Below are 14,313 nucleotides of genomic sequence, written 5' to 3' on the forward strand. Positions count from 1 at the left end.
CATCTTGTGAAAAGGGCATTATACCACCCCTTTTATCTGATAACAAACACAATAAACAGAAGAAACACAACCACATCCACACTGATGTCAAACATGGGAGTTTAAACAATCCAGGACAAAGAACTGACAGGAACTGAGGGCTTAAGTACAAGGGCAAACAAAGGAGCTAACAAGATAATTAATGAGGGACAGGTGAATAGGATGAATGGATGAATCAATGAAACACATGGGAAAACTGGGTCAAAGGAAAACAGCCAAACAGAAACTGAACAAAACAGAACATAACCCTGACAAAGTGTTACCGAAAATTTTATTGTTTTATCTACCCTAAACCCTAAAATTCCTTGTCATAAATAAAAATACAAATAATGTAGGTAGTCCAGGTAAGTCATAGGAGAACATATTTTTTTATTTTATTTTATTATTATTTAATTTTCAAACTGCAAGACTTTTGATTGCAGACTCTGGTGTCTTGGCGAATCTGAGCAGTTTGAGACATCTTTGAGACCTTTGCTGAAACTCCAAAGGAAGTTCCCATTTCTGAAGTCAGGAGAAAATTTTAAAAGTCTCCATTTAATCTCATTCCTGTCTGCGAAACAACTGAGATATTGATGAGACCTCATTTGTACATTTTAATTCCACTGGGTGAGTCCAATAAATGGAGGGGCTATATTTAGCAGAAACAATTTAGCAGTAGACTTTTGATGGAGGGCTAATGACACAATTAACAGCTCTGAGACACACACACACACACACACACACACACACACACACACACACACACACACACACACACACACACACACACACACACACACACACACACACACACACACACACACACACACACACACACACACACACACACACACACACACACACACACACACACACACACACACACACACACACACACACACACACACACACACACACACACACACACACACACACACACACTTCCCTGAACGTTTAGCAAATGAAATTTTATTGACACTCTGACAGTCATCATAATTGCAGGACAAGCTCATTTGACCAATCAGACTCCCCAGAGCAGATGATAATGATGGTAATTTACGGCTTTAAGTGCTTGACTCTGTGAATTTCACTGAATGGAATCTGTTTCAGGGTACAAACTGTTCTACTCCACAGCAGCGAACAATTAACTGCAGACAGGTCCAGTCGCTTTGTTACCATGCCAACCGGAAAGACGCTTTTCCATAGCAACTGATTCTGTGATGACCATTCCGAGAAATAAAGCTCCATACAGCAAGAATTTAATAGACACAAACAGCCGACTGGAAGCTGTTTTAGTTGTGATATGTCACATTATAACGTACAGTCAGTCAGAGATTAGAGATGTTGACTGAGTATTAGGGAGATTAACAGTGATGTGACAAGAGTCACATTTATAAAAATCTATAAGAGGCGTTTGTGTTTGTATCACCTTCTGAAACATAGGTTAGCTTTATTCCACAAAACACTGGTCAGCATAGTGACACTATACATTTCTGTTCAATTGGAAAAATAATTTTGGTTTACCACAGTGTTACTTTAGTATTATTCATACACTATTATAGTATTTATTCATATTTTGAATTAGCTTTTATTTTTATATTTTCAGTTTTCATTTGAAGTTTTAATCATTTTGTTATGTGCTTTTGTAATATTTTATCGATTTTGTAAATTTTTATTTCAGTCTTAGCTTTAGTCATTTTAGTACTTCAACTCATTTAATTTTGTTGCCAAGACAACATTTCATTCTGAGCAAACATGCTTAGTTTTATGAATTTATGATGCTTGAGAAGCTAACAGCAAATTCTATCAGCCATTTCAACGGAAAGATGAAGGCTGTGATTTTAATGTTGCTCAGGTTAAGGAATACTTTAAGCCTAATCTTTTTCTATCAGTTTCCATCCCTTTAAATATGCATTGATCTAGCTAATTTGCATAACAATGGTACACTGACAGTAACATTTAATGCTGTCCTTTTAATTTAATTATGTCTTTTTCACGATTATATATTATAACATTTCAATAAAGACGTGTATTGTTGTGATATGAATAATAAAACAAACACTTAGGTTAAAGCATAAGGTTGGGAGGCAGGCAAACATATATAAATAAATGATAAAAATGAAAGATAAATAAGGGTTTTAGCTGCAATGGTATCTTCTCATTTATTTGAAATTGTCCTGTGACATCCTATGACATGCTAATTTTGTATATCTAATTTTAAACGTTGAATATGAGTCCACACATACAGTACACCACATATACACTATATTGCCAAAAGTTTTGGGACATCTGCCTTTGACATGTGACGGGCACATGAACTTTAATGACATCCCATTCTTAATCCGTAGGGTTTAATATGGAGTTGGCCCACCCTTTAACAGCTTCAACTCTTCTGGGAAGGTTTTCCACAAGGTTTAGGAGTGTGTTTATGGGAATTTTTGACCATTCTTCTAGAAGCGCATTTGTGAGGTCAGGCATTGATGTTGAAGGCCAGGCTCGCAGTCTCCACTCTAATTCATCCCAAAGGTGTTCTATCGGGTTGAGGTCAGGACTCAAGTTCCTCCTCACCAAACTCGCTCATGTCTTTATGGACCTTGCTTTGTGCACTGGTGCACAGTCATGTTGGAACAGGAAGGGGCCATCCCCAAACTGTTCCCACAAAGTTGGGAGTATGAAATTGTCCAAAATGTCTTGGTATGCTGAAGCATTACGAGTTATTTTCACTGAAACTAATGTAGCCTGTGGGCCGGGTTAGGATTAGGATCCTTTAGTTCACTTTCTTTCCCTGACTCTTTATTTTCATGTTGAATCACGTCCCTAATTGGGGGGTGGAGCAGGCATTTAGTAAACCATTTAACGCGATGGAAGCAGGCTTATATATAGACACCTGGGGTCCTTAGAACGGGACCGTGTCAACTTACTGCTGGCTCTGGTGTGGTGAATCAGTGATTCAGGTGCTGTTTTTGAGTTCAGGTATGTTCAAAAGCGTTTTCCTTGTCTGTCGTTTTCACTGGGGTTTGGTATGCCAAGTGAATGTTTGTTTTAATAGTGAGTGGATGAGCCGACACTGACTGAGCCGCGGTGCAACATTGTTTCCTTGTGAGACCGTGAATGGGCGAGCGAACTATGGCAAAGTAATGCCAAACTACTTCCGTGTTTAACAAGCGTCGACTGGATACTGTGACTGCAGTGGGATGTCTACATCCAATTTAGTGTTTCCCATTCACTGTTAATGCTACGACAGGTATGTTTAATTTCCCTTTGCTGTTTTAACTAATGTATGTATATAGGAGTGTATTTGTCTTGTATGCTTAGTATATGAAGACAGTTCAATGCAATACTGACCACCTTTGTTTATGAGGCCATTTTATCATGTAATGTGTGAAGATCATCTAAAACGTGATTTGTATTGAATGTGAATTATGATCAAGCAAATATTCTTAATGGTGTGGTTGTGTTTACAGATCTGTACAGCTACACCTGAGTTGTTGGCTGCTGTTCTCCATATTGTGTGATTTGATTGTGCGGTGCTGCTTATAGCATAGGTTGTTGTTTGTTTTATTTTCTTTTGTTGTTTGTTTTCCTCTAGCCTGTTGGCAATAGCTGTTAGTGCATGAATTGTATGTCACAGGCTAGAGTGGGTTTATTTTAATTTTATTTTTTCTATTTGTATTTTGTTTATTCCCAATTCCCTTGTCTTTCTTTTTTTTTTGTAAACGGCCTCTGTGTGGGCGGAGCCAGGGTAGTGTAAGAGACTTCACTGGAAAGTGGGTTTTGGTTCTTTCTTTTTTCTTTTTTCTCTTGCTCAAAACGTGTGTAGTGTGAACCTTAATGTATTTTAACCATATTTATTAGAGTGCTGTGAGTTTGCAGTGTGTATACGTTGAGCTCTAGTGTGTACTACTTAAAAGGCTCTGTGCCTCTGTTCATGGGTGGTAGTGAGAACTTAGCCTTCTTTTAGTGCTTTCTCAAACCGCTCTACTGGCTCCCATGCTGATGGCTTGGTGACTTCTAGTTAAATATATTTGTTTTGTTTTTTTTCTTTTAGGCAACCAACACCTTCAACTATTCACTAATAAAGATTGTATTTTTATACTTCTCTACGAACCTGTGTTTGTACATTTTATTGGGGCAGAGTTCCCCTTGATCTGACACTTGCACTAATCAGCTAAGCTCAAGGGGTGGCGTAGTCAGTTGTACAATTAGGGGGCGCCACACTGAGAACCCCAGAAAAACAACCCCACACCATAATCCCTCCTCCACCAAACTTTACACTTGTCACAATGCAGTCAGGCAAGCACCGTTCTCCTGGCAACCGCCAAACCCAGACTCGCCCATCGGATTGCCAGACAGAGATGTGATTCGTCACTCCAGAGAACACGTCTCCACTGCTCTAGAGTCCAGTGGCGGTGAGCTTTACACCACTGCATCCGACTCTTTGCATTGCACTTGGGGATGTAAGGCTTGGATGCAGTGGCTCGGCCATGGAAACCCATTCCATGAAGCTTTCTAGCACTGTTCTTGAGCTAATCTGAAGGCCACACGAAGTTTGGAGGTCTGTAGCTATTGACTCTACAGAAAGTTGGCATCTTCTTCGCACTGTGCACTTCCACTTTGTTATAATAGCACTAGTTGACCAAAGGAATATTTAGTAGTGAGGAAATTTCACGAATGGACTTATTGCACAGGTGGCAACCTATCACGGTACCACTCTTGAATTTACTGAGCTCCTGAGAGCGACCCATTCTTTTACAAATGTTTGTAGAAGCAGTCTGCATGCCTATGTGCTTGATTTTATACAACGGTGGCCATAGTAGTGATTGAAACACCTGAATTCAATGATTTGGAGGGGTGTCCCAATACTTTTAGCAATATAGTTTATTATGATCAAACCCTAACTTTCAGTGAAGATTCAAGATGGACCAAATGGATATATTATACATTTCAATTAGATCACTAATCATCCACATGGGCCATTAGTGCTTGGACCCCAGTGATAGCCGCTTGTGGCTATATTTATATATAAATTTATGAGCAAAGAAGAGAATGTAGGTACGTACCTTCACAGTCAGACAGCTCTGTGCTTCCTCCTTCCTGGTCAGACAGCAGACGTTTAAATTTGTGATGTGGCCCTGGTGCGCTCTGGGTGTTGAGCTCCGTGACCCCTGAACGGAAGCTTTGTGAGCGGGAAACGGAGATCTCAAACTGCTTTGCTAACTCATCATCGCTGTCTGATAAACTGGAAATATCATCGTCATCGCCGTAACTATTCACTGCAAACACACACATGGATGGGGACAGAAGGACAAACAAAGAAACAAAAAAGAGACAAAAAATTTGACAAAGATCAACGCAGAGAAAACGTATGACCTTCCAGTTTAGCTACAGGCAGAATTTGCAGCCATAATTCCAAGGTAATTCTATGTGGTTGCTAAGGTGTTCTGTGTCACTACTGTGCCATTGCTATACTAGGTGGATTCTAGGGCTGGGCTAGGAAAGTTTATTTCTTCTGCTGAACGCAAAGGAAGATATTTTGAAGAATGTCGGTAACCAAACAGTTGATGGACCCCATTGACTTCCATATTAGGAAATAAATACTATGGAAGTCAATGGGGTCCATCAACTGTTTGGTTACCGACATTCTTCAAAATATCTTATTTTGTGTTCAGCTGAGGAAAGAAATTCATACATGTTTGAAACAACTTGAGGGTGAGGAAATTATGACAGAATGTTCATTTTGAAGTGAACTATTCCTTTAAGCTAACGGTTACAGTTTATTGTATTCGTTTGTGTGATTTTTTTTTTTTTTTTTGATTTTTTTTTTTTGATTTTCTCCAACAGCCCAAGAATACATTCAGGCCTATAGAATGGTGCGTAAAACAAATCCATAAGGGAAAAAACTGAAAATAATAAATCAGCTCCATAGCAGAATCCAAGTGATCAAGGGCTTAGGGCGTTCCATTTAAACACATTACAAGGGCTTTGCCAGTAGTGGGCACTCGTGTAAAGTAAGCAATGATGTACATCCGAGTGAGCGAGACGGAAGGAAGTTAGTGAGGACAGGACATAAAAATTAGACTTAAACTCAGCCCAGGTTGTTGCCAAGTAGCCTAAGTCAAAAGAGTCCATCCTTAAGACATTCTGATTCCTAGAAATGGCTCCAGTCCCTTGTTCAATGCAAGTCTATGGTTTGTTTGTTTTTGGGAGAAAATCAATAGTTTGATTGCTTAGAGAACCGAAAGTAAACCTCTTCTAAGTACAATCTTCAACCACCACCACCAAATTTAGGGGTCGTTTTGATGAATCTCTTATGCTCACCAAGGCTGCATTTATTTAATCAAAAATACAGTCAAACAGTAATAATGTGAAATATTATAATATAAAATAACTGTTTTTCATTTTAATGTTTTTCAAAACGTAATTTATTCCTGTGATCAACGCTGAATTTTCAGCATCATTACTCCAGTCTTCAGTGTCACATGATCCTTCAGAGATCAGTCTAATATGCTGATTTGCTGCTGAAGAAACATTTATTATTATTATACAGTTATGCTGCTTAATATTTTTGTGTAAACTTTTTCAGAATTATATGATGAAAAGAAAATTCCAAAAAACATCATTTATTTAAACAGAATATTTTGTTACACTAAACATTTTTTTTTACAGTTTTTGATCAATGTAATGCATCCTCGCCAAATAAAAGTGTTAATTTCTTTCCGAAAACAATATCGTGATCCCAAACTTTTGAATGGTAGTGATGCCTTAGCAAGCACCATTAAAAACAACTCAGATAAAAAACAAAAAAACCTTACCTTATAATGATACAGGAAACTGACCACAATAACTATTTTTCTATTCTGTTCCATTCTATTCTACTCCATTGAAAAATTTTAATTGAATTGAGTGTGTAGACAAGCACGTCTACCATATGCACCTAATCACACGAGAGTGGCCAATTAGTCTCTTTGAGTCTCTTTTTTTCTCTCTCTCACCCATCATAGTTCCACATCCATTCATTTCACTGCATTTCGCTACATCATTCACTCTCACACACACACACACACACACACACACACACACACACACACACACACACACACACACACACACACACACACACACACACACACACACACACACACACACACACACACACACACACACACACACACACACACACACACACACACACACACACAAAATTAAGCCAAAAAGCAGCATAGGAGGTTGCCATGGTTACCGGTCCCTCATGCTGAAGTGTTTTCCTTAATGTACATTCCGTACAACATAAATTATACCTTCTGTATCCGTGTGGTTCCAAACAGAGGAGCTCAAAAATAACTGCTGCAAAAAGCCCTTCGAAACAAACGTCCTTGTAGATTTCAACTGATGGGCTTTTTATATGAAACTATATAAATACCTCTCTGATTCAGTAAAACATGTACTAAACTGCTACATTTCAGTGATTAATGTTAATAAATAAATTTGTTACATTTTTAAATATAGTTAATGTATTATAAACAAATATGAATTAACAATAAAGAACAGAATAAATATGAATCAAAAAGCATTTCATATTTCTTCCCCCCAAAAAAGAAAAGGTTTTCGGTTTGCATATGGATATTGGTGAGGCATATTATGGATATGGTTAAGGATATTGGTTTTTTTAAACGAATATGATGCTGCTAGTTTATCTACTGTACATTAGCATCAGACTGTCCATCTTTCCTTATGTATTCCATTAGTTTATTACAATCGCTAGGACACATTTCTCAACACTTAGGTCACTAAACTCTTCACACAGTGAGCACAACATCAACCTATGAACTGAAAATTATTTAACATTGCTTTGGCACAAATGCATTCAATGACTACATCTTTCAGATGACATGAATACATTTATACTCACTTAGACACAAACACCACCTAAACTATATATAACTACAGGCCAATTTGCACGTTTACATGCTCTTTTCAAAATTGTTAAACTTAAGTTCAAAACCTAACATAATACAAAATTGAATAGGACTGAAATTTGCTACATTTCTACAGTAATACCTCATTGAAATATATTATGAATCTAAAAAATGTAATACTATTAAAACAATGAGATGTAGCTGAAAACCACAGATGTTAGTCTTTCAATTGTATTACCATCTAATACAATAATTTTGTCCTGTAATGTAAAAATAGACTATGTAACATACAGTATACTGCAGTTAATTTTTTTTTTTTATTACAAAAGCAAATGTATATTGCTGCCTGTTGTTTGTGTTTTTAAGCTCGTTCTTTTATGAGTGACAAAGTGAGTTTGTTTGGTGAAACCTTTGCTAATGTTATGGCAGAACGAGTTGATTTAAGACATGTATGAAGTGTTTTGGTAGTCAAAATCAAATTCTAGTGCATTTCAAATGTGAAATTAACCGCTGTGCCGAGCTGATAGTTAGTTAGGAGAACAGTTTGAAGAAAAAGTGACCTAAGTATTGAGAAATGTGTCCTAGCGATTGTAAAAAATCAAATCAAATCAAAAATAAATAAATAACATGGTAACAACTGCAAATGTACCTGTTTATTGATAGGTGACAAACACGCCCACATCTTGCTTTAATTTTTTATTCCTAGTAATTTCCAAAACTCAGCCCCATTGACATATTTCTATCCAACCCCTTAAAGACAAATCAAATGACTTTCCTACATTTACTGGTTAACTTTAAAAAAAATGTAAACAAGATATTTTTCAGAATGTTCAAGATGAACCAGTGGTGTTTCTGTATAGATAGACTATGTATGATTAAATATGTGTGTGTGAGTGTGTGTGAGGGAGTGAACATGGCATGTGTATTTGATATGTGTGTACAGTGTATTCATGTGTAAATATAATGACTCTGTTTGTTTTGAGAGGGCGTTCTCAGTTTACTGACTATATTAAATATCCAGAAAGATCAAACACACACACACACACACACACACACACACACACACACACACACACACACACACACACACACACACACACACACACACACACACACACACACACACACACACACACACACACACACACACACACACACACACACACACACACACACACACACACACACACACACACACACACAAGTCTGTGTTAAATTGAGTGTCTGTGTATATAGTGCCTTTCCAAGGAACAGAATTTCACAGAAAAATAAAAAAATTTTGATTGAAAAAACAATCACAATGCAGTATGAAGAATCTAAATAAAAGTAATACAGATATCTTAAAGCTAAAGCTAAAGCTAAACCCATAACTGATATTTTGAAAAAATATTACGAAATATGCTAAATGTTATATAACAGAGAACTGGAGCCCTGGCTGATTACCGATCAATTATATTTGTATAGTACAGTTTCACGAAAGAACACTTAAAAGCAGCTTTACAGAAAATTGACTTATTTTGAAATGTGGAAGTACCCTATTTATACGCTAATAATGATGTGCACTAATAAATCATTGATAATAATCCATAAAATAAAAGTCAATTTTGATTTCATGGTGACTTTACCACTAGAGGTACACTGTAAAAAAAAATATGATCAATAAGTTATATGACAACATATGTTTTTAAATTGTTTTAACTCATCAAACTAAGTTAAGCAGTTTTCAACTTTTTTTTGTTATACAAGATTCAACCCATTATTTAACCATCCAAGTTGATTGTACTTAAAAATTTAAGGTAGTAACATAGTGCCGTAAACAGTAAAACTATTTGTGCTACAAACCACTGTTTTTATGATTACGATAATACATTTGAATAATATATGATAAATACCAATTTGCAATATCAAGCAGTATAACGGACTGGTTTAGCCAGATGACAACAGAAGCCTTGTACATTCAAGTTACAAATTGCCACGTCCGCTCTTATGTTAAATATAATGGATTGAGTAAGCCAAAAGTTACTGTAGCAAGGAGGAAAAACTATTTAAAAAAACGAAATAACACTAAAATTATCAAGAGGTAACAAAGACAGTGGTAACAACGACTTATACAGTAAGCATGTCACCCATTTGTGACAAGAACAGAACCACAAGTGATGTCCAATCTAAAACGGACAGCAGACTCAACAAAAAAAATGGAGCAAGAAGACGGACCAATCCACTCGAACACCTGTCAACCCACATCTTACCAGCATCAGAGCAGCGTGACGCCTGCAGACTCCTCCTGCTCTCCAGCTCATCTGTCTCTTCGCTGATGGGAGTCAGACGCTCCATAGAGGGGGCATATTCAAACCTGTCGCCCTGACCTCGCAACACCATGGAGGACACATCCACTCCAGATCCATGAACAAGCCTCAAGTTCTGCTCCACTTCTGAACTCTCATCTTTCACTGAGACCTCAGAGTCACCAGCTTGGCTTTGGCCGGGGCGGCGGAAGCCGTTGGAGAAGGCGTCTGAGATCTGAGCGAGCCACGAAGAGAACGCTGGGATACCTGACTGAGGAATGTCTGCCATTCCATCAGATTTCAAAGTGTTTTCCACAATGATCTGAACGCTTTCGACAACAGCTCAAAAGTAGGCCTATTTTCAGATGCACAGAAGACCCAGTGAATTCCCTCATGTTGTTACTGTTTTAAAAACAAAATCAATACAAAACATATTCACTTTGAGAACATGTTTACTGCTATAGTGCACCTAACAATCACCATTTGCGTATGCACAGCAGACAGACATCAAATGTACAATTTCATTCAAAGTTAACATTCAGCAACCTGATGAAAACCTTTTTAAATAATACTGTTTAAACGGTTTTAAATGGTATTAAAATTGTGGATGAAACCAATAATCCAAACTATAATTGGGTGATTTTAAAACTCTCTTTAGACTATTTTGCCTAAATAAAAGTAAATAAAAAAAAAACACAAAACTAAAATCTTTTATTTTAAATGCAACAAGTGAATTAAGGCATCACAACATTATAATGTAAAGGTTTCAAAAATGGATTTTCATTTTGAGATTTGCCAAAGATTGCACTTAACAGTGTTATGAAATAATTTTTTAAAAAGATTAACAGTAACACTGTACATTACAATAACGTCTCATTAGCTAACATTATTTAAAGCATTAACTAGCATTAATTAACATTAACTTACAATGAGCAATACATTTGTTACATTATTTATTAATCTTTATTAATGTTACTTAAGATACAAACATTGATTTTAAATAGGTCTATTAAATAATATTAACAGATACAACATATTATTATAATAATGTATTAGTACATGTTGAAATAAACATTAACTAAGTTTAATAAATGCTTTAGAAGTATTTTTTCATTTTTAGTTTCTTCATTTTAACTAACGTAGTAAACAAATGAAATCTTATAGTAAAGTGTTACTAGCTTAGCTTTGAGTGAGAGTTAGATGATGGCAAAGGTCATTTAAATGTAAAAAATATGGGAAACTAGCATGCACAATTAAATACCAATATATTTTTAAAGAATCTCAAATTTGAGCCAATAACTGATATGGAAGTGATATATTGTGCATCCCTTTATAGTATATATATATATATATATATATATATATATATATAGTACAAACACTTACCAGAATGGCTTCCTCAAAAAACAAAACAATCAATTACTCCATTTAGAGCTCCTGCACCTCTGCAACTTTCTGCTTATAACAAACCTTCAGTCAAACCAGTTCAGCGGCACCTGAACGCATTTCGTTGATCTAGACTCGGGACACCTCGCACAACAGACTGACTGAATATTTACTAAGGGAGCTGCTTTTGAAATAGCACGGCAGAACTTCCTCCAACACCCAGCTGATATACTGACCATGTAATGTGTGTATGTGTGTGTGTGTGTGTGTGTGTGTACAGGTTTGTGAGGGCCAAATGGAACCATAATATACTTATATATAAAATATAACAACCAACTAGTGAGGACATTTTACTAGTTAAAAATGCTTATAATTCGGCCAAAACTTGTTTTTATTTAAATCGAGTGTTTTGCACATGTTTCTGTGATGGGTAGGTCTGGGGGTAAGGCAGAGGTTGGGTTAGGCCATAGAAAATATCATTAACCTGATATAAACTCAATGGAAGTCAATGCAATGTCCTCACTAATATAGTTAAACAAACATTTGTGTGTGTGTGTGTGTGTGTGTGTGTGTGTGTGTGTGTGACCAAAAGGTGCAGAGTTTAATTGTATGTATAACATGTTTTCCAGGAGAAAGGGACAACCCATAGAGCACACAGAGATGTGCGTGGTTCAGTGAATATATTATGCAGATAACATGCCTGTCTGCCATTGGTCATCAAACACACATCCCCACCCCAGACTATTATTTTTCATGTGGGATAGTAGAAAGTATTTTAACAATAAAACTTTGTTAAAGTCACCATGAAATTAAAATTGCAGTATTTATAAAAAATAGTTTAACTGTGCACATCATTATTTAATTTTTTTTATCATGTGCCCTGATAATCTTTAATCACAATAACTTCCCCTCCCTCTGGCAGCAACTCTTCTCTTCTCTGATGACACGTTTACTGGCGCAAGGGTGGGACAACCTGTCACTCACTTGAGATCGACCAATAGCAAACCACAACCATCCCACGTTGAGCATTTCACTCAGATATATGTCACGATAGGGAAGAAAAGACTATGATAACTTCTGTTTCATGCGAGTTTGAGTTCACCGTTCACAAAATAGAGCGAAGGAGTCCGCAAAAAAGTTTGTCTGAACAATATTACTGACCCAGTCCTTGGTGAATCCCAGCACGGTCTCTTCGTTTGCGCCGGCTGTACTGCTCGAGGCAGGGCAGACCTCCAACACGAGCGAAACAAAGCTTCTTATTGATGAAGAGGAAGAGTATGACCAGCAAGACGACAAAGATGCCCACAGCTGACAGGAAGCCCACCGCCTCAGGAGTGACTGGTGAGGGAGTAGACACACAGAAACACTGATCAGAATTATATTTTCAATCCCCTAAACCAAACCTTTATGCATTTGAAAATTTTATTTTCTTATTTAGCTATTTATTTAAATGGTTTCCTCTTGGGACCTGATGTACCAATGTTACAATCCCTGTCTTGTTTCCCCTGTTTATACCCCAGTGTTTCCTGTGTTCTTTGTCAGGTCTTTTCGTTTCATGGCTGTTTGTTGGTGTCTTTTTATTCTTATTTCTGCTGTTCATAGATGTTCTACTTAGTGCTGTCAAATCGATTAATCGTGATTAATCGCATCTAACATAAAAGTTTTTGTTTACATAATATAATGTGTGTGTATACTACATTTACATATATATATGTGTGTGTGTGTGTGTGTGTGTGTGTGTGTGTGTGTGTGTGTGTGTGTGTGTGTGTGTGTGTGTGTGTGTGTGTGTCTATACAGTGTTAGATGCAATTAATTGTGATTAATCACGATTTATCGATTTGACAGCACTAGTTCTACTCCTTGTGTTTTTGGTTGTTTTCATAATGAGTAATGATTCCTACTCTCCTGCGTCTTTAAAGTTCACCAAACATTACAACCAATTGGTGTCACTGGCCATGTTAAATACATTTTTTCCCTCAAATTATTATTAATAAAACTGATTTAAAGATAAATAAAATTTAAAAAGGCACAGAGGCCTTCCTAGATGAGATGTCCCTTCTACTTAAAAGTGGTTATAAAAGTATTACATCCGCTAGGGGTAAAACGTAATAAAGAAAAGAAAAGGCTTCCAGCAGGCCGTCAGACCAAAAGGACCAAGGAAAACACCATAAATTAGAAGATAAATTGGTAACACCTTACAATAAGGTTTATTAGTTAACTACTGTAGTTAACATGAACTAATAATTAACAATACTTCTTCAGCATTTACTAATCTTAGTTAATATTAATTTCAACATTTACTAATACATTATTACAATCAAAGGTTGTATTTGTTAACATTAGCTCTTTGAACTAACATGAACAAACAATGAACAGCTGGATTTTTATTAACTAACATTAACAAACATGAGTAAATACTGTAAATGTATTGCTCATTGCTAGTTCATGTTAGTTTATACATTAACTAATGTTAACTAATGAACCTTATTGTAAAGAAGTGTTACCGATAAATTTATCGTAAATCCCAGAAGGAAATAACAATAAAATAGGATTCATAAAGGGACCCACGACACAAACAAGAGGAAATAACAATAAATAGTATAATTAGTTAAAAAATAAAATAATAAAATAATTAATAAAGTGGTATTTTTCGTCAGAGAGACCCAAGACCCAAATTAACAAACTAAACCAATCTAATAAAATTAAAC

At 36.3% G+C, this 14,313-nt stretch overlaps 1 protein-coding gene and 1 long non-coding RNA gene across 3 annotated transcripts in view; one reads left to right on the forward strand and one right to left on the reverse strand.

The window, feature by feature from the left end:
- Positions 1-14,313, reverse strand: part of syt16 (synaptotagmin XVI) — a 30,113-nt gene that overhangs the window by 9,544 nt on the left and 6,256 nt on the right. Inside the window, exons 1-3 of one of the 2 annotated variants that reach the window (XM_082154482.1) lie at positions 11,606-12,725; positions 10,184-10,621; positions 5,079-5,291 (exon numbers count right to left, since the gene is read on the reverse strand). In XM_082154482.1, the coding sequence (XP_082010608.1) occupies positions 5,079-5,291; positions 10,184-10,508 (538 nt within the window). In that variant the 5' untranslated portion in view covers positions 10,509-10,621; positions 11,606-12,725. Of the gene's footprint in view, positions 1-5,078; positions 5,292-10,183; positions 10,622-11,605; positions 12,726-12,766; positions 12,944-14,313 lie in introns of those variants that run through there. The other variant, XM_082154483.1, reaches the window with a different exon arrangement.
- LOC309487058 lies at positions 2,861-4,929 on the forward strand. The gene is made up of 3 exons (XR_014201744.1): positions 2,861-2,991; positions 3,068-4,491; positions 4,674-4,929. It is a non-coding gene; the product is annotated as an uncharacterized lncRNA (long non-coding RNA).

This window comes from Leuciscus leuciscus, assembly GCF_965113295.1.
Source record: "Leuciscus leuciscus genome assembly, chromosome: 22".
In the NCBI taxonomy this organism is placed as follows: domain Eukaryota; kingdom Metazoa; phylum Chordata; class Actinopteri; order Cypriniformes; family Leuciscidae; genus Leuciscus; species Leuciscus leuciscus.